General features: G+C 36.7%; 1 protein-coding gene across 7 annotated transcripts; it reads left to right on the top strand.

Moving 5' to 3' along the window:
• The first annotated feature begins 81 nt into the window (after window positions 1-81).
• Window positions 82-20044, top strand: LOC126820864 (HSPB1-associated protein 1). 7 transcript variants are annotated; one of them, XM_050548996.2, is made up of 9 exons: window positions 230-358; window positions 2455-2539; window positions 2867-3197; window positions 5793-5974; window positions 7091-7227; window positions 8343-8475; window positions 10604-10723; window positions 11689-11802; window positions 18470-20044. In XM_050548996.2, the coding sequence occupies exons 3-9, from the start codon at window positions 3044-3046 to the stop codon at window positions 18926-18928; spliced, it is 1299 nt and encodes a 432-aa protein (XP_050404953.1). In that variant the 5' UTR covers window positions 230-358; window positions 2455-2539; window positions 2867-3043; the 3' UTR covers window positions 18929-20044. The 7 variants fall into 7 exon arrangements, with proteins under 7 accessions (XP_050404956.1, XP_050404952.1, XP_050404951.1 ...); XM_050548999.2 differs by lacking the exons at window positions 230-358; window positions 2455-2539 and adding an exon at window positions 82-202 and having other exon boundaries at window positions 3021-3197; XM_050548995.2 differs by lacking the exons at window positions 230-358; window positions 2455-2539 and adding an exon at window positions 82-202 and having other exon boundaries at window positions 2864-3197.
• The last annotated feature ends 975 nt before the right edge of the window (window positions 20045-21019 follow it).

Here is a 21019-nt window from a genome sequence, read left to right as displayed (position 1 = left end):
TACGTCGATTTTGAAACGTGTCTTGAAGTATAAGAATTTACAAATTACAGCAGACGATTTTAGCGGAGAACGCTAGATCGGAGACGGTCCTGCGCATGTGACGTCATATATAATGTGGATTGTGCGCTAGGGTTAGGCTTGGTCCAGGGTTAGGATTAGGGTTAGCTGCCTGTTTACATCTCGAGACTGACAAAATCTGCAGGTACAACTCTTAGCAGACCTCTGTTGGAATGGTTAAAGGGAGACTACTCTATTTATTTTAATGTCTCATGAGTTTCGTCTCGAATCCACAAAAAGTAGAAAAGAGGCAGCAGGTCCAAGACTAGGCTATGTTTAATTGACCTTTTACCCAGAAAAGGTACACCTCTTCGCGAGACACGCCGTCTTGAGCATCACAGCAAAATGTGTCATATTTTTGGTCCCTACTTTTAAAAGTATTCTGCAACACCCAACTAAAATGAAGCATAATATAAATGATAAACCTTACCTCACCTGACAGACAAGGGATCAAATATGATCTCCTGACTCATGAATAGTCAAATCAGTTGAAATGATCATATACTCTTCCAAAAAAGTATGGGATATTGAAATGCAAATACCTATGCAGGTTGTGATATGATAAATAGCCTAGTCATGGACACTTGACATATGGTCATATGCTTTAAGAGTAGGGCCAATGTTCACAAATCACAGATGAAGAACTTATCGCCCCTGTGGAATAGAACCACTGAGCTGCACATGCGACACGCAACAGCGCCATACACGTGGGAGGGGTTCATTATCAAATTTGACACTTCAAGGAAGGGTTGATGAAAACTTCCGTGTGTTGGTTTATCCTATCCATGTTTGCTTTCCTATCGGTTCTTGCATTACACTAGCGTATCTTTGCTTTAGTATGTTACGTTTAATTTGCAATGAGACGTCTTCAACATGATGAACGTCTACGTGCTATAATTGGCATGCTTCAAATGGGTTCTACACAGCGAGCAGTAGCCAACATGCTTAATGTGTCACAGTCTGTGATCAGCAGACTGTGGAACCGGTACCAACAAACACACAATGCCGATGATAGACCTCGTTCAGGTCATCCTATAGCATTTACACAAGCCCTGGATCGATACCTTCGTACACAGGTCCTGCGAAATCGAGAACTAACGGCCAATCAGCTTTCTGTAAACTTGTACCAAGTTACAGAAATTCGAGTTACACCCCAAACGATTAGAAATCGGCTACATGCAGCCCATATGCATGCGCGACGACCGCGTGTTGTGCCTCCATTTACTCGCCAACACATGGAAAACAGGCGTCAATGGTGTAGGCAGTGTAGAAATTGGGATAATCGTCGATGAGTGCGTGTAATGTTCTCAGATGAGTCAAGATTTACTCTGGATTTCCCCAATAGGCGTGCTCACGTTTAGAGGTGTGTAAGTTAGCGTCCTGCTAACGTTATTGTCAGACAGCATGAGAGATTCGGGCATTGGTCTGTTATGGTGTGGGGAGGAATCACCATGACTGGCAGAACGGACTTGCATATTGTTCAAGGAAGGGTCACTTGTGTGTACTACCGTGACCACATCCTGGCACCGATAGTTCTGCCCTTTGCTCAACGTGCAGGTTGACGTTTCATCTTTCAAGATGATAATGCTCGTGCCCACCGCACTTGTGTCGTGAATGACTACCTCCAGCGTCACCATATTGTCCATATGCCTTGGCCAGCCATGAGTCCTGACATGATCGGGAGACGTGTTCGTCGACGTCAACGTCAACCGACAACACTGCAAGAATTGGCCGTGGCACTGCAAGAGGAGTGGGTCAGATTGCCCCAAATCGTTATTGGACGGTTGATTAGGAGCATGCCACAACGAATTGCTGAATATCTGAGGATTGTGGGAGCAATTACTCATTATTAAGACAGAAATCAAAAACGTCATTTTTACTTTTGACACTGTATCTCTTTGCGAGTGAAATGGGGCCGTCAGTTAAGTCGCCCATATGAACTGTTTATGTTCATGTGTAGGCAGTTGGCCTATTATTAACATACACTGGTTACCTCTAATAAAAATAGCAGTGCATTACCGCAGTTTTGTATTGTTTCTGAATATCCCCTACTTTTTTTGAAGAGTATAATATAAAGACGGTATACACTGTTGTGCTGTGAGGGAAATTTTGTCCAGACCATGCCGCTGGCCTATAGGCCTACTTCTATATAGTTAGGCTACATGTAATTTCTCCAGGTACCACTATCAAAATAAACCCTGCATAAGTGAATTATTGAAGTAAAAATATACCTGTTAGTACTGAAATTATCTGATTGTCTCTCTTACAAACTTAATAATCATACTTAAAATGTATATTTTACTTGAAATGACCCAATAATCATACCTTTTTCAAGTAAAATATACATTTTAAGTAAATATGGTCAATAGTAATGATTTATATAATTTTTGTTTGCAGTAAATGTGAAACTGTTAAAGGAGCTAAGTCGCTAATATTTGGGACCTAGAAATTGACACAAATGGGTCGCAACGCATACAATAATGTAATATGAATGTATATAAATTGATTTACATTCAATCGTTTATGTTTTTACTGTAATTTCTAATCAGTTAGGTTCGGCGAAATACGCCAGTATTCTCAATCGAATTTCAATCTCTGGCATCTGGTTTTTCCAGTCTATGCCGATAGTATTTATTGGGCATGCTCTCCAGATAAGAGTATAGCGTCACCGTTTGACATGACTTGTGGAATATGCCTAGCCTCGTTTTTCGAGTCCCTTATTACAAATAGCGCTGAAACGCATTATGGTACACGATTCGTGTACCAATTGTAAAATGTTTATTTTGTTTTAAATATTGGATATCAGAAGGCCATTTTTTCCTGGTAAGATCACAACATCAATGTTGATTTAAAGCGACAAATAAATCGTGTGCTCAATGTCGAAGATTTTGGATGATATTGAATTAGAGACTTAGCTACTTGAAATCTTAATTAGAAGACGGATGTTTTAAATTTGTCTAAAGCAAACAACTATTTGACGAGGACCATGGATTTTAAAGATTTTATTTCACAATGTAATGGACCTCTGATATTTAACAACAACTTGAATTGCCCAGCTATTGAATGGACTCCACAAGTGTTAACAGATCTTCTCAACAACAAGATGATGAAATGTAAAATTGGTCCAAAAAATCCTGAAGGTAAAAATGAAATGCCCGACTTGAAGTTTATACATGTATGTCATAATATCCCCACCAGTTAGTTGGTTCATGAAATCAATGAATCATCAATATTGATATTACTTTTTCCATTTGAAAATGTTGCCAGAGCAGCAACATACTCCGGTTTATATACACCCGCTCAAAAATTAAGCACCACCAGATTTTTTTGATATGATTGAACTAACCCCCACTGTGTATCAATAACTGCTGCAAAACTTTCCTTGAATATGCCATCTCTGTGTTTGTATGACAGCAAACTTGTATTACACATGATAAATGACTACATAAATTGAGAAAGAAATGTTTAATGAACAATATTTCAATACATGAATATTTCAGCAAATTTGATAGCCAATAAAGTATCCCTGTCCACAGAAACCGGTCAACTGTTTTTCATCCGAAAGGTCTTGAAATAACTTGTTAATTGTCTCTCTTACTTCACCCAAATTGCAGTTAATATCGGGTGTAACCTCCTCTGACACCGATGCAATTTTCCACACGCCTCCTCATGCTGGAAATGAGTCGTCTGATTTGATTTTGTGGAATATTATTCCATTCCTCTCGAAGAGCCTGTGTAAGTTCAGAAAGATTTTGTACACCAGGGACCCGTGCTCGCACCCTGCGATCCAAAATGTCCCATAAATGTTCAAACGGATTGAGGTCAGGGCTTCTTGCTGGCCAAGGGAGAGTGTCAATGGCGTTACGTCGAAGATATTCCCTCACCACATTGGCTCGGTGGGGCCGGGCATTATGGTCCATAAAGATTGGTCGACTCGCCAACGCGTGGTTGTCGAAATGGGGCACAATTTCCCTTTGGAGGATTTGATTTTGATATCTGTCGCCATTGAGGTTGCCTTGAACTTGAATCAGCTCCAGTTTGCAGTCATATGAACAGCATCCCCAGACCATAACAGAACCACCACCGAATGGAATCTGTGGCTGGATGTTATGCTGTTGGTAAGCAGTGCCTCGTGGACGCCAAATCCGGAATCCCCCGTCAGTTACATGTAACAGAAACCGACTTTCCTCCGACCAATGGACACATCTCCAAGACCGGATGTTCCAACCACTCCTTGCGTTGCACCACTGTAATCGTTCTTGGATATGTCTCTGAGTAAGGAGAGGACGTCTGATAAGTCTATGTGCTGCCAGTCCACCTGCTTTTAGTCGTGGTTTCACCGTACTAAGAGACAATCGGGTGTTGATTAGCCACCTGTCTCTGAGACTCCGACTTGTCGATCTCGGGTCCTGTCTGGCATGTCTTACAAGGAGTCGGTCATCACGAGGTGTGTTTTTTCGTGGTCTTCCACTTCGTTGACGATCTTTGACTTCCCCCGTAGCTCTGTGCTTCCTTACAGGACGACTGATGACGCTGTGGTTTATGTTATGTTGCCGTCCAATTTCCCTACATGACATGCCAGCATTTCGCATTCCGATGATTTGCCACCTCTCATTGTTATTAATACGCCGTCGAGGCATAGGTCCAATGCGTTTTTCAATCGCTTTACGCCTCTGAAACCTTTTAGCAATGACAGGACTAAACTTCGATTTTTACAGTTGTATGGTCACCTTGCTACAGTGACTTTCATCGGGCACGTGCATGTCATGCAAAGTTGTTTTTGCATGTTACCGCTCTATAACGTAACCTAGTTTTAAACATCATTGACCGTTTTCTTCTATGTTGAATTTTCGCTTCAAAATTTATTATTGAAGTTGGTGGTGCTTAATTTTTGAGCGGGTGTATATTATAACTTCTAAATAAAGTATAGATTTCCCCAAGCAATGAACTGTAACTTCTGGTGTGGTATTGGTCTTTTCTGGAGGTTCTCATTGGTAAAGTAAAATGTTCCTCTTTGGGGGTTTTGGGGGTCAGTCAGTGATCTAACTCGTGCACTGTAGATCACAAGGTCTTTCACTGAATCAAGTAATGATTTTGAGCCCAAGCTTGTATGTGACAAGGAGTAGGGTCGTCTGACCAACCTTCTTGGTTTTCTCAGTGTCCCCCAGCTGCCTCCCACTGCTAAAGAGCCCAACATGCAAGCAAATTATTGAAAAAATATTGTACCATATGTTAGTCCTGAAATGACCATTTTTTGTTGGTGGACATTAGACCATCATTTCTGGCTCTCTCAAAATATTCCTCATAAATGTTAGTTTTTATTATAAATACCTCCACCACCTGTATTAAACATACATTATGCAAGAGCTAAATCTGTCTATTGCAGGTCTTTCTTTAGGCCTGAAATGTTATCTAAATTATTAATTAGACATTAAATCGGCTCATAATCCACTAAAGATCGCAGTTGATTATGTTCTGGATAAGTTAATTAATGTCTAATTAATAATTTAGATAACATTTCAGGCCTAAAGAAAGACCTGTAATAGACAAATTTAGCTCTTGCATAATGTGTGTTTAATGTGTGTGCGAAGTGAACAAATATAAGAGTTCAGATAAGCAATATAGTAGAGAAAAAAGTGGTGGACAGATTCTGAAATTGTTTTACATATTAACTACCTGTTGTTTTCCTTTTCATATATGGAATTAGTGTATCTTATTTGTTATGAATTTTACAGATACAGTGTTTGAAACTGATTGTTTATATTTAAATGTAACATTAAGAGATTTTATTGACTGGTGTGAAGGAAACGTAAAAGAATCTAACTCTTTAGCAGAAATTGACAAGGAAAAGTTCTTTTGTTATGTAGATTATAAATATATGCCTGATTTATTTGAAGACAGTCCTGATTTATTGGAGGTATTTTACATCATATTAATTTATAATTAATGATGATCAAAGCATTTCATATCCAAAATTTAAATGATTTCATGAAAAATCGACAAAATTATGGATGAGTGAAATTAACAAAAATACACTGTCTGTGATTAGTAAGAGCATTTTTGTCCAAATTGTAATCCATAATTTTGTAAAAAAAATTTATACAGTTCAGTAATGAATAATCGAAATAAATAAGGCATGTTTTCCCTATTTTGACACCTGGGCAGTTAAGAATATCATTGATGTAAATCATGCATTTTTATACACCCACATTTTCATGTGGACGTATACTGTCGTTGTCCCAGTCCGTCTGGATGTACCTGTCAGTCCGTCCGTCGACAATTTGTTTGTGAACTGTTTGTGAACACTCTACAGGTCATAATTTTTATCTGATTTTGACAAAACTTAAAATATAAGTCTATCTCCCAAAGATCTTGGTTTCTTTCAGAATTAATATGTATCGTACTGTAACTTCATGGATTATGGCCCCTGATTGTACGAAAAATCACATTTTTAGCTTGTGGACACTCTAGAGGTCAGTTTTCATCCGATTTTGATGAAACTGCAAATGTATGTTTATAACCCGAAGATCTTGGCTCCTTTCGATATGCGTGCATATCAGATCGTAACTTCCTGGATTATGGCCCCTGATTGTACGAAAAATCGTGTTTTTAGCTTCTGGTCCCACTAGAGGACACAATTTCTATCTGATTTAAAAAAACATTTGAATATATCACCGTTACACCTTAATGATGATTTATTTCGAATTTCGTGAAAATCGGACTGAAACTGCTCGAAAAAATGGCATATATTGTAAAAGTATGTAATACCAAGGTCATGGACCATCTAGAAGTCATAATTTTTATCTGATCTTGATGAAAATAAAATTTATGTTTATATCCAAAAGATCTTGGTTCCTTTCGATATTCTTGCATATTGGACCCTAACTTCCTGGATTATGGCCCCTGATTGTACAAAAAGTCACATTTTTCTTTAGCTTGTTTTCTATCCATCTCTTGCAAAATGTGCACGCTTCATACGTGGCAACCGCTGGTTGAACAATTTATAATTGTATATTTTGTTTTATATGTAAAGTCAGTAAGCTGGGATAGTTTTGGTTTATGTACTCGTAATGGTAAAGACTGTACCATTTGGATTGGTTCAGAAGGAGCGTTTACACCGTGTCACTATGATACATATGGTTTTAACTTGGTAGCACAGATATATGGCAGGTGTGTTCTATATATTTCTCTGCTGCAGGATTCTAACCGGTTTGCAAAGATTTTGGAGATGAATATATTAAGAAATACGTCACAATTGCTTTCTCAAATTCATGTTTGATTTTGACTATTCCAATATAGCTAAAGTTTTATTTTAGCTTGTAGACAATGAAAAGTATGGTGTTATGATTTGATTAAATTAAAGCAATAATTTTTATACATCCACATTCTTAATGTGGATGTATTATGTCCTCGCCCTGTGTATCTGTGTTTCACCTACAGGCTGCAGTTCTTAACAGATTGTCTTGAAACTTTGCATACTTGTTCCCTATACCCTAAGGATGATCCGTATTGTTGTGTGTAGGCCTGTTTTGCCTGCAGGCCGCAATTCTTAACGGATCGTCTTGAAACAGATTTTGTTCAAATTTGGCATGATCAGTCATTTCAATAACAGGATTGCGCTTATTTATATTGGTCTATAATATATCCAACCTCCAGGGGCAGTGGCACACCCACTTTTTTGTTAATATTTTGTGTCCATAACTCTTAACCGATCGTCTTGAAAATGGTCACACTTATTGCCTCTATCCTAAGGAATTGCACCTTCTAGGGGTGTGTGCCACGCCCACCCTTGGGATAAATTTTTGATTTTAAACACTGTAAGGGCTGCAGTTCCTCACATATATTCTTGAAACTTGCCATGTAGATTACTGTACACTAAAGTTGCACAAATTGATTATCATGCATTCCCATCCCCCAGGGGGCAATGCCACACCCACATTTAATTTAATCATTGTACTAAAGATGATCCCTGGTTACAAAGTTAGATGTATCTTAATACTCTTCATTTTAACAAGTACCATATCAATCAAAGTAGGAATGTTGACGTATCATGCAGCTTTAGAGTTGGTCTTGTTAGATGTTTTTGAAGATAAGGCCAGCAATTAAAGTGTGACAAAAATTATGCAATAACTTTCAACATGGTAAATGCCATAAAATAGCTGTATGAAAACTATAGACAAATAGACATAGTATATGTTCCAAAGATCTACGATAAATGTATGTAAATTGTGTTTAAGCATTTATTTATGTTAATATATTTTGTTGAGGAAAATTCATGTTTTCAGCAAACGCTGGTATTTATTTCCACCATCAGCCACAAAATATATGTATGCAACTAGAATACCATATGAAGAATCAAGTGTATTTAGTGAAATTAATATTAAACAACCTGATATACTATATTATACAGAGTTTCAGGTAAACTTTTTATTTGTTACTCTATACAAAATATAAATACTGGTAGTTCTCTTTTCTTCTATTTATTTATGGGTATGAAGTTTGATGTCTTGATTTGGCAAAAAAAGTTACAGATAAGATTTATATGGAAAACCAGTATTTCAAATCTGTCTTCTTCAGAGAACTTTTAAAGAGCATTTATCACTTTAAGCAGCAAAATAAATGTAAATAATTTTGAAATACACCAAACACTGACCACATTAATTATAATTAGACCAAGGTGTTTTGCATGAGCACTTGTTGAATTATTATTGTTACGAGTTCAAACCTTGTTATTTTCCTTTATTAAATTTATTAAATATAAATTGGGTTATTTTTGACAAACAGAAACTGTTTTACGGATGGGACAAAAAATAATCTCAGATTGCCTATATCTCGGTTATTTCTCAACGGATCTTCTTCAGCTTTTCATTTTTGGATTCTTGGGACGAATCCCATATGGGCTCTGTCTAACGTTTTTTTCGAAATTCGGGAAAGATTTGCAAAAGTTTTCTTCATCATTTTCTCGACATTCAAGATGGCGTATCTCTGTCACTATTTGAGGTATCAAGTTGAAACTTGATAGAAATAAGGAACACATCGATTTTTTAAAAATGGCATATTCAAAAATTTCGTGACTGCTTCCAGAAACTTCTGGAAATTATCAAGGCCTTCCGATTTTTCCCGAACATGAATAGTTCTCTCCATTTTAAAAATAGACCAAAAATGACATATGGTGGTGGTAGCCCCAGATATTATATTCCATTTTCAGAGATCTTTTTCGATAACATTTTCAACCATTTGGCTGCCATATTGGATTTAACAAAAAATATTCAGCTGCCATTTTGATTCCAATTTTCAAAAACTTTTTTTTGTTTTGAACCACTCAAAATGGCAACAATCTTTAGAGAGCAAATTTCTTGAAAATCGGACCTAAACTGCCAGACAAAATGGCTGCCGCTCGTACGCAGATGATGCAAATATATGGTATATTAAGGTTGAGGCCACAATTTTGATCCAATTTTGATGAAACTTGAAATATATGTTTATATCACAAAGATCTTGGTTCCTTTTGAAATTCACACATATCTGATTGTAACTTCCTGGATTATGGCCCGTTCGAAAAATCTCATTTTTAACTTGTGGACCCAAGAAGTTACAATTTGTATTTAATTTTAAAAAAAACATTTCAATATAACACAATTACACATCAATAAAAGTTGAGTTCGAATTTCGTAAAAATCTGACCCAAACTGCCTGACGAAATGGCTGCTCCTTATACGCAAATAGTGTAAAAGTATGTAATACCAAGGTTGTGGACTCTCTAGAAGTCACAATTTATATCCGATTTTGATGAAAACTTAAAATATATCTTTATATCCCAAATATCACAGTCACTCTAGATATTCGTGCATTTCAGACCATAACTTCCTGGATTATCCCCTGACTTTACGAAAAATCACTTATTTTTTTAGCTTGTTCTCAATCCATCTCTTGTAAAATGTAGGCATATTTTGCCTGGCAACCGCTGATTAGTAAATAATACTATTTAGTTTGGGATACAAGACTTTTGCAAATCTTGGTCCTAGTTCTATGCAACTATATGAACCTCTTAAGTTTCTTTTCGGAAGAAAAATTTGGGGATGGGCACAAATTTCTTGCTGTATAAGGTCAATGAATAAAACACTTCATTCCAATCTACCTACATGTAGCTGTAATTTTAAATGGGCACCTTTAGGTGTTATACGCAATTACACAAAAAAACTGCTGTGTGCTCTTTTGGGCAGAATATGTTCTTTTTTTTTCCTAAGTTTTAAATAAGATTTGAGATAAAGGGAGTTAAACATACTGTACCTGTATCCTAAACATCAGGGTAGTAATTGTATAGCACTTTAAGGGATTATATAATTGCTGGATAAGCACCTATATACATGCTAAAGGTATAGTGGTAAGTGATGGTTGCTATTGTCAAGCCACTCATATGGCTCAATACTTGGATTTGAAATGTCTCATTTTGACATTTGATTCAATCACTTTTATTTACGGTGTCCTGGGACTGCCCCTTCTATATGATTTTGACAAGGACAGGAATATTTGTGGTTTATTTCAGAAAAGTCAACCATATATTGTTACTTTAGAGCCAGGTCAAGTTTTGTATGTTCCGAAACATTGGTGGCATTATGTTGAATGTTTAAATACAACAGTTAGTATTAATACATGGGTAGAAATGGTAAGTTATCATTTCTTACATACTCCTCGCAGTGTTTCTTTGATTAGAGCTAATCCCTCTACTCACTGCTGTAAACAAAGCAAATTCTTGTTCTAAATTATGACTGGTCAATAGTCCGATTAACAACCAATAGTTAATTGCGTAACAATACCAAACAGAGCTCCAAATTGGACCAAATATGTTTACATAACGTTACGTCAGGACTCACGATTTTATTATGCCCAATTAACCAGTGCATAGCAGAATATTGCAGAAAAACTAATTGTGTGACAAACAAGGCTATCAACTGTCAACATGATTTTTACTCTGTGGATATAATGTAAACAATATTGTTTTTAATACCTTAAATCACTGTCCAAAGTTTTAGGGAAGACCCCTGATTAAACGAAGGGCTGTCATGTTGCGGTGCTTTTGGATAGATTTGATTGAACGGGAAGAATAGACACACTCCCTCAAAAGCACAAGTATCAGAAGCTAATCCAGCAATGGCCAGACAGGGATTTCTCGGGCCATTCCATTTCTTATGTAATATCAATACATTGACTAAGTTTGATGATGATAATTTTCTGCTTAGGCGAAGTGGTGATAAGCAATTTGATCGGTCAAGATCTGAAACGTAACAATTCTGCTTTTAATTGAGGAAGAATGTTCAAACTTGGTGTACATTTTCCTCTAAAAATAAGCAGAGCTAAGCAGCAATTTCATTGATCAATGCTTTTGGTCAAGATAACTTTGATTCTAACTGATGGAGAGTGATGAAACTTAGTGTATAGTTTCACTACCAGGTACTTCAAAACCTTGACTGAGTTCGATCATGAATATTTTTTGCTTAGATTAAGTATAGATAATCAGTATGATTGCTAGATACTTTTCAAAAGATAAATGTGCAATTAATTAATATTTTGGGATTGCTACGGGGTACATCAGTCTTACTGTTGGCTTGTTTATAATATGTTTATTTACAGAAAGATGATAATGAAACAAGAGTAAAAGAAGCCATTACAAGAGTGTTAATATCAAGTTTAGTTTCAGACTTCCAGGAATGTTTTGATACACAACACTGGATCAATCCCAATGAGGTACCATTTACTTAATTACATATTTTTATACGCCCACATTTTCATGTGGCCGTATTATGCCGTCGCCCCTGTCCGTCCGTCCGTCCACAATTGTTTGTGGACTCTCTACAGGTCACAATTCTTATCCGATTTCAACGAAACTTGAAATATAGGTTTATCCCCAAAAGATCTCGGCTGCTTTCGATATTGGCATGTATCGGATCGAAACTTCATGGATTATGGCCCCTGTTTGTACGAAAAATCACGTTTTTAGCTTGTGGACCCTATAGAGGTCACAATTTTTATCCGATTTTGTTGAAACTTGAAATATAAGTTTATAACCCAAAGATCTTAGTTCCTTTCGATATTTGCGCATATCGGAAAGTAACTTCCTGAATTATGGCCCCTGATTGTACGAAAAATGACGTTTTTAGCTTGTGGACCCTATAGAAGTCATAATTTTTATCTGATTTAAAAAAACGTACTATTATATCACCGTTACACCCTAAGGATGACTGAGGTTGAATTTTGTGAAAATTGGCCCAAAATTGACAGACAAAATGGCCGCCGTTCGTTCCCAAATATCGTAAGAATATGGTATATCAAGGTTGTGGACCCTATAGGGGTCACAATTTTTATACGCCCACATTTTCATGTGGACGTATTATGCCGTCGCCCCTGTCTGTCCGGACGTCTGGACGTCTGGACGTCCGTCCACAATTGTTTGTGGACACTCTACAGGTCACAATTCTTATCCGATTTTGACGAAACTTGAAATATAGGTTTATCTCAAAAATATATCGGCTGCTTTCGATATTGGCATGTATCGGATCGAAACTTCATGGATTATGGCCCCCTGTTTGTACGAAAAATCACGTTTTTAGCTTGTGGACACTATAGAGGTCACAATTTTTATCCGATTTTGTTGAAACTTGAAATATAAGTTGATAACCCAAAGATCTCGGTTCCTTTCGATATTCGCGCATATCGGACTGTAACTTCCTGAATTATGGCCCCTGATTGTACAAAAAATCACGTTTTTAGCTTGTGGACCCTATAGAGGTCATAATTTTTATACAATTTAAAAAACCGTATTATTATATCACCGTTACACCCTAAGGATGGCCGAGTTCGAATTTCGTGAAAACGGCCCAAAATTGACAGACAAAATGGCCGCCGTTCGTTCTCAAATAGGGTAAAAATGTGGTATATCAAGGTTGTGGACCCTATAGAGGTCACAATTTTTATCCGATTTTGTTGAAACTTGAAATGTAAGTTTATAACCCAAAGATCTCAGTTCCTTTCGATATTCGCGAATATTGGACCGTAACTTCCTGAATTATGGCCCCTGATTGTACGAAAAATCATGTTTTTAGCTTGTGGACCCTATAGAGGTAATAATTTTTATCCGATTTAAAAAACCGTATTATTATATCACCGTTACACCCTAAGGATGAATGAGTTCAAATTTCATAAAAATCGGCCCAAAATTGACAGACAAAATGGCCGCCGTTCGTTCTCAAATAGAGTAAAAATATGGTATATCAAGGTTGTGGACCCTATAGAGGTCACAATTTTTATCCGATTTTGTTGAAACTTGAAATGTAAGTTTAAAACCCAAAGATCTCGGTTCCTTTCGATATTCGTGCATATCGGACCGTAACTTCCAGAATTATGGCCCCTGATTGTACGAAAAATCACGATTTTAGATTGTGGAGCCCATAGAGGTCAGAATTTTTATCCGATTTAAAAAGACATATTATTATATTACCGTTAAACCCTAAGGACAACTGAGTTCAAATTTTGTGAAAATCGGCCCAAAACTGACAGACAAAATGGCCGCCATCCGCTCTCAAATAGCTTAAAAATATGGTATATCAAGCTTGTGGACCCTATAGAGGTCACAATTTTAATCCTATTTTGATGAAACTTGAAATGTAAGTTTATAACCCAAAGATCTCGGTTCCTTTCAATATTCGCACATATCGGTACGTAACTTCCTGAATTATGGCCCCTGATTGTACGAAAAATCGCGATTTTAGCTTGTGGAGCCTATAAAGGTCATAATTTTTATCCGATTTAGAAAAACGTATTATAATATCACCGTTAGACCCTAAGGACAACTGAGTTCGAATTTCGTGAAAATCGGCCTAAAACTGAGAGACAAAATGGCCGCCTTTCGTTCTCAAATAGCGTAAAAATATGGTATATCAAGGTTGTGGACCCTATAGAGGTCACAATTTTTATCCGATTTTGTTGAAACTTGAAATGTAAGTTTATAACCCAAAGATCTCGGTGTCTTTTGATATTCGCGCATATCGGAACGTAACTTCCTGAATAATGGCCCCTGATTGTACGAAAAATCACGATTTTAGCTTGTGGAGCCCATAGAGGTCATAAATTTTATCCGATTTAAAAAAAATTGTATTATTATATCACCGTTAGACCCTAAGGACTAATGAGTTGTGGGTTGTGGACCCTATAGAGGTCACAATTTTTATCCGATTTTGTTGAAACTTGAAATGTAAGTTTATAACCCAGAGATCTCGGTTCCTTTCGATATCACTTTCTTGTTAGCTTGTTCTCTATCCATCTCTCGAAAATGTGGGCGTATCCTGCCTGGCAGCCGCTGGTTACATTGTGTTGTAGACAGCTTTGAATTTATCTTGACATTAAGATTGAATTTTGGTACTCAGAAACTGTCAGGGCTTATGTCGTAGCTGTCTGTTGTCTATCCATCTGGTGCACTAAATGTATGTTTTATGCCCATAGCATAAGACTATTACTCTTTAGGCCATTCCATACTTACCTCGTACAAGCATATATTTAACTACCACTACCAGTACATTGAAATTACATTTTGATACTTGAGAACCTCCAAGAAAGCAGGAGATTATTAAAATGGGTGTGTGCGTCTATCTGTTTGGGACATAATAACTCTCCTTCTAATTGAGCTAGAATGTTCAAACTTGGTGTAGGTGTTTATTAGGTGAATGCCTTGATGGAGTATAAAGAAGAGCATTTTCTGCTTAGGGTAAGCAAAGATAAGCAATTTGATTGGTTGATGCTTTGGGACACAATAACTTTAGTTCTAATTAAGTGAGAGTGATGAAACTTGGTGTATAGTGTCATGACATCAATACCTTGACTAAGTTCAATAATGAGCATTTTCTGTTTAGGGTAAGCAGAGCGATAAGCAATTTGATTGGTTGAGACTTTGGAACACACTAACTCTCCTTCTAATTGAGGTAGAATGTTCAAACCTGGTGTAGGCATTCATTAGGTGAATGCCTTGATGGAGTTCAAAGATGATCATTTTCTGCTTAGGGTATAAGCAGAGATAAGCAATTTGTTTGGTTGATGCTTTGGGACATGATAACTTTAGTTCTAATTAAGTGAGCCTCAGTGAGAGTGATGAAACTTGCTCTATAGTTTCATTACATTAATACCTTGACTGAGTTCGATAATGAGCATTTTCTGCTCAGGGTAAGCAGAGCAATAAGCAATTTGATTGGTTGCGACCTTGCAACACAAAAACTCTCCTAATTGAGGTAGAATGTTCAAACTTGGTGTAGGCATTTATTAGGTGAATGCCTTGATGGAGTTCGAAGAAGATAATTTTTTGCTTAGGGTAAGCAAAGATAAGCAATTTGATTGGTTGATGCTTTTGGACACAATAACTATAGTTCTAATTAATGGAGAGTTATGAAACTTGGTGTATAGTTTCATTACATCAGTACCTTGACTTAGTTCGAAAATGAGCATTTTCTGCTGAGGGTAAGCAGCAATAAGCAATTTTATTGGTCAAAACTTTGGAACATAACAACTCTGCTTTTAATTGAGGTAGAATGTTTAAACTTGATGTAGATTTTCATTAGGTGACTGAGTTCAATGATTAACATTTCCCACTAAAGCCAAGCAGAGCTAAGCAGCAGTTTCATTGGTATAGATAATCAGTTTGATTGCTCAATACGTTTGAAAAAGATAACTGTGCAATTAATCAATATGTGTCATATATTTATTTTGGGATTTTGGCGGGGGACATCAGACTCACTGTTGGTTTGTTGAAAATGAGTTTAAACTTAATTCAAGTAAAATGGGTTGTAGGCTGAAATATCTTATTTCAACAATATACTCAGTCACTACAGTCAGTCAAGAACTGATTTATTTGAAAAAAAGAAAAGTGCTATTGTATATATGAAATAAATGTAATTTAAGGGAGCTAAACTGATTTGGGTGATAAATAAAGTACAGAATGGGATTGATCTGATGTTGTGTCAGGCGGCAATAGATTGAGTGGAAGTCAGCTTGTTTACTAATTTAATTTAAATTGTGCTTGCCATTTCCATATGGGAACACAAATTTGGTTATATATTAAAATTGGCTTTATCTGTAGATTTAAAATTTTCAGTGGAGTTAGATTGTTATCAAACAAACTAATTTAGATATCCAATAAAATGGACAATTTTATTTTTATACGTCCACATTTTCATGTGGACTTATTATGCCGTTGCCCCTGTCCATCCATCCACAATTTGTTAGTGGACACTCTACAGGTCACAATTTTTATCTCATTTTGACGAAACTTGAAATAAAGGTCTATAATCCAAAGTTCTCAGTTCCTTTTGATATTGGCATGTATCGGACCATAACTTTATGGATTATGGCCCCTGATTGTACCAAAAATCATGTTTTTAGCTTGTGGACACTCTAGAGGTCACAATTTTCATCCGATTTTGTTGAAACTTGAAATTTGTGTTTAGAACCCAAAGATCTTGGTTCCTTTCGATATTTGCACGCCACACATATCATATCGTAACTTCCTGAATTATGGCCCCTGATTGTAAGAAAAATCACATTTTTATCCGATTTAAAAAAACGTTTGAATATATCACCATTACACCGTAATGTCAGTTGAGTTTGAATTTCGTGAAAAATCGGACCAAAACTGCCTGACTAAATGGCCGCAACTCATACGCAAATAGTGTAAAAATATGGGATATCAAGGTTGTGGGTGGACCCTCTACAGGCCACAATTTTTATCCGATATTGACGAAATTTTACATTTATATTTATATCACAAAAATCATTGTTCCTTTCAATAATCGCCCATATCCGAACGTAATTTCCTGAATTATGGCCCCTGATTTTCGAAAAATCACAGTTTTAGCTTGTGGACCAGCTAGAAGTCACAATTTGTATTCAATTTTAAAAACCGTTTAAATATAACACCGTTACACATCAATGAAGGTTGAGTTCGAATTTTGTAAAATTCTGACCGAAACTGCAAGACAAAATGGCCGCTCCTTGTATGCAAATAGTGTAAAAGTATGGTATATCAAGGTTGTGGACACTCTAGGAGTCACAATATATACCCGATTTTGATGAAACTTGAAATGTATGTTTATAATCCAAAGATCGTGGTTCCTTTTGATACTTGCACATATCGGACCGTAACTTCCAGGATTTTGTCCCTGTTTGTAGAAAAAGTCACATTTTTAGCTTGTGGACTCTCTAGAAGTCACAATTCTTATCCAATTTTAAAAAACTTTGAAATTTATCACTGTTACACCCTAATGATGGTTGAGTTCAAATTTCGTGAAAAACAGACCAAAACTGCCTGACAAAATGCTGGCTCCTTATATGCAAATAGTGTAAAAGTATGTCATACCAAGGTTGTGTATGGAAGGATAACGTTGCCAATATTATTTCATTGTTCACGGTGCAAACTGCAAAATGTCAGTAGTTCAAAATACGTATTTTAGTTTTACAATTTACAATTTCCATTGGTCAACAATACCAATGTCACGGTGTTAAAATACAGAATACACTTTTCAATAATACAGTAGAATAGTTATTTTGCACATTACACTTCTGCACTCTGCATTTTGCATAATAGACAAATGCATAATAGAACCTTGCATAGTAGAACATATACCTTATATGGGATGTACGACGTATGTCATTTGCATACGGAAAAAAATCTGGACTATGACGGAGTTTAGGAGGACGGTGTCCTCCCAGGCCCCCATTAAACAACAAGTCCACCCGTATAAGTGGGCCCCCCTGAGAGCTCTAATTTTCACGCGGAATCCCCTCAAAAAATTGAGAGTGCGCACGCGAAAAATCATACATACACAATGATTAGTAAAATATATTATGCTGACGTGCAAATGTCTGTCATCTTAAGGTGAAATGGTCTTTGATACATGTATTCATGCCTCGATATGTATAAGATGCAATTTATTATTTGGATAGAAATACATTGTATTAGCATTATATTAAGCAGACCTGTCATGAGTGTCTTGTGTAGTACAGTAGTATGTCTTGTAGTCAAAATAGCAGCATAAATTTGGAAAATATGATACCTAGATTTCTCCCAGAAGTGCTTGCAAAACGTGTTTCCCGTTGTCAAATTTCAAAAATTTTCTGGGGGGAGAACCCTCCCAGGCCCCCCTACCAGCGGCACACCTTCGGCGGGGGGGTCGACTTCGGCGTCCGACGGGCACCAAAGGGGCCCATCCTCCCGGGCCCCTTTGGGGCCAGCACGCCCCTGCTTGTAAAATGTGGGCATATCTTGCCTGACAACTACTGGTTAATACATCACATGCCCTTTTAAAGCCACCTGCTATCTCTGTTGTGCACAATAAAATTTGTTGTAATATCATTCAGTAATTCCTTTTTGTAGGAGGTGAAAAATTGTCCTGTAAATATTGGTTATTTACATAAAGCTGTAACAGATCTCAAACTATCCACAACACATGGTAATCAAGAAATGGATAATTTCAAACTTTTCTGTGATAAATTCAAATCTCTTCAGGTCACTCCATCATCAGATAACATGTCAGAGTCTTTGGATTTAAACAGAAAAAGACCAAAGATGTCCTCCGAGTATTTAAAAAATACTGATTCTTCTGAAACAACAAATAATTCTGTGAATATTAAACAGGTTCAGTCATATAGTTTTAAGGAATATTTAGAATTTATAGGTTATTCTCAAGTGAAACTCCCAGGGAATGAGCAACAAGAAATAAAGGCTGATCTTTGTTTAAAGAGTGAAACAGACTTGACTAAGCATTTGGTGAAAAGTATCTTGAAACCTGAAGTGATTAATATTTTGACAAAATCATTTTTAGATTTTAAATAAAAAATGTTAATTTTTTTATTTGATTTTGATCAAATAGGGAAAATCTGGCATCAAATCATTTATATGCTGATTTTCTAAATCTAATAATCCCAAATGATTTATAATTAATAATGATGATTAAGTGTAGTTTAATGGTCGAGTGCGAGATATTAAGTAATATATTGATATTGCAGGAGTGCGTCCAGCATGAGTGCTATATCTATATATTATGCAATGTCTTGCACGAGACCATTAAACAACTTAAATACAGACACTATCCAGCACGTGCATTGCAATGAAATATGTCACACGGGTCCAATATTTCAACTAGTATAAATAATGTACGCTTGCCACATTGCCACATGTACGCCAACATCAAAGGATGACGTTACTTCTGTATTTTAATCAGATATATGTCCCTTGCAGTGAGGTGTGTATTGGATGAATCTGTATTAAAAATCATCTTAGATTTAATTAAAGTTAAATTATACTTTATATCATTTACTTCGATTTCGATACTGTAAAGCGATTTTAAACCCTCTACTTTATATTATTATTATCAGTTTATCTATCTATACTAATATTTGTGACTGTCGTTTGTCTGTTTGTCTGTCTGTTCGCGGTTACACTAGGTCTGCCCCGAGTCTGAAATTTGGGGTATAGGGGTAGCTCGGACCGGGGAGTAACATAGGCCAGGTGGCGTTAGTCTACCACTTCCGGTTTCGGGGTTATGACCCCCGAGCGAAGCCGGGTATCCTGCTAGTTAGGTAATAAGATTGATAGTTATAGATTACAATACCCTATCTATGTATTATAAACCCAACAATAGTTAGCCAGATTACATGATTGATCTATGGACATTCATTTCATTTCATTACTTCTGTTTTGTATTATTGTCAGATTATACCGGGAAGACAGTAAATTAATGTCATATTATGTATTATATATTCATAAAATCTTTTGTTCTATTTTACCTGATATTATTTATAATCCATTTTCATGTTAATATATTATTATATGTATGTATAAAAATGTATAGTTGATATATACTTATTTATATATCTGAAACCCTTGAGAATGAGCAGACAGATAGCTAATGATTTATCAAACAAAGTAAAAAGTAGTTTATTTTTTTAATGTGCATATTTTTTATTTATTTATTTACATCCAGTTTTTAAAAACATTTATTGTATTTTCTGATCAGCTGTGTTTGGTAAATACGTGAGCAGTCCAATTTGAATGGCAGTCTTTGCGCCTGTTTAATCCAATGTCATCAGTAATATGGTTTCAAAATGTTCAAGAGCCCATAATTTCACTGTTAGTCAGCAACATCAACGTCAAGGGTTTGTCCTCTCATGACCACGATTCCTCACTGCCGCCAGTGGTTGAAGGGGCAGAGCTGGGGCAAAGTCCAAGATTAAGGGGGCAAAGGCACAAGCTTCAACTAGGGGTAGGGGCCCTCCCCCAGAAATTTTTGAAAAACAGGCTGCCGGAAATACAGCCTGGTAGTATTTCAGGCACTAATTATTGAGATAAAGTGTCAAACGAACGGACTTGCGAACCTCGACGAAGGCCATTCACGAGCGCAAAAGTAGGAGTGTATGGGGGACCTCCTCCAGAAAATTTTGAAAAATAGACTGCCGGAAATGCTGTCTGACAGTATTCATTCAGGCACCGATCGTGGAGGTAAATAGAGCTGACCAGATACCATCCGTCGCCTGATCACTAGTTTATCCGACCAGAGAACAAAGTGTCAAACGAACAGACTTCCCTCATGGGCGCCAAAGTAGTGAGTCCTTACGGGGGGTAGTTGGGACCTCCCCAAGAAAATTTTGAAAAATAGACTGCCGGAAATGCTGTCTGACAGTATTCAGGCACTGATTGTCGAGATAAATAGAGCTGATCAGATACCGTCTGTCGTCCGATCACTAGTTTATCCGACCCCAGAGAGGAAAGTGTCAAACGAACGGAGTGAGTGAATCAAAGTGAATGAATATTTTCGCCATGATATTTTGAGAAAGAAATAGACTGCCGGAAATGCAGCCTGGCAGTATTTCAGACACTGGTTGTCGTCGAGATAAATAGAGCTAAGCAGCTACTGTTCATCGCCAA

This window comes from Patella vulgata, chromosome 5 (assembly GCF_932274485.2).
Source record: "Patella vulgata chromosome 5, xgPatVulg1.2, whole genome shotgun sequence".
In the NCBI taxonomy this organism is placed as follows: Eukaryota; Metazoa; Mollusca; class Gastropoda; family Patellidae; genus Patella; species Patella vulgata.
This window is presented reverse-complemented; position numbering and strand designations above follow the sequence as displayed.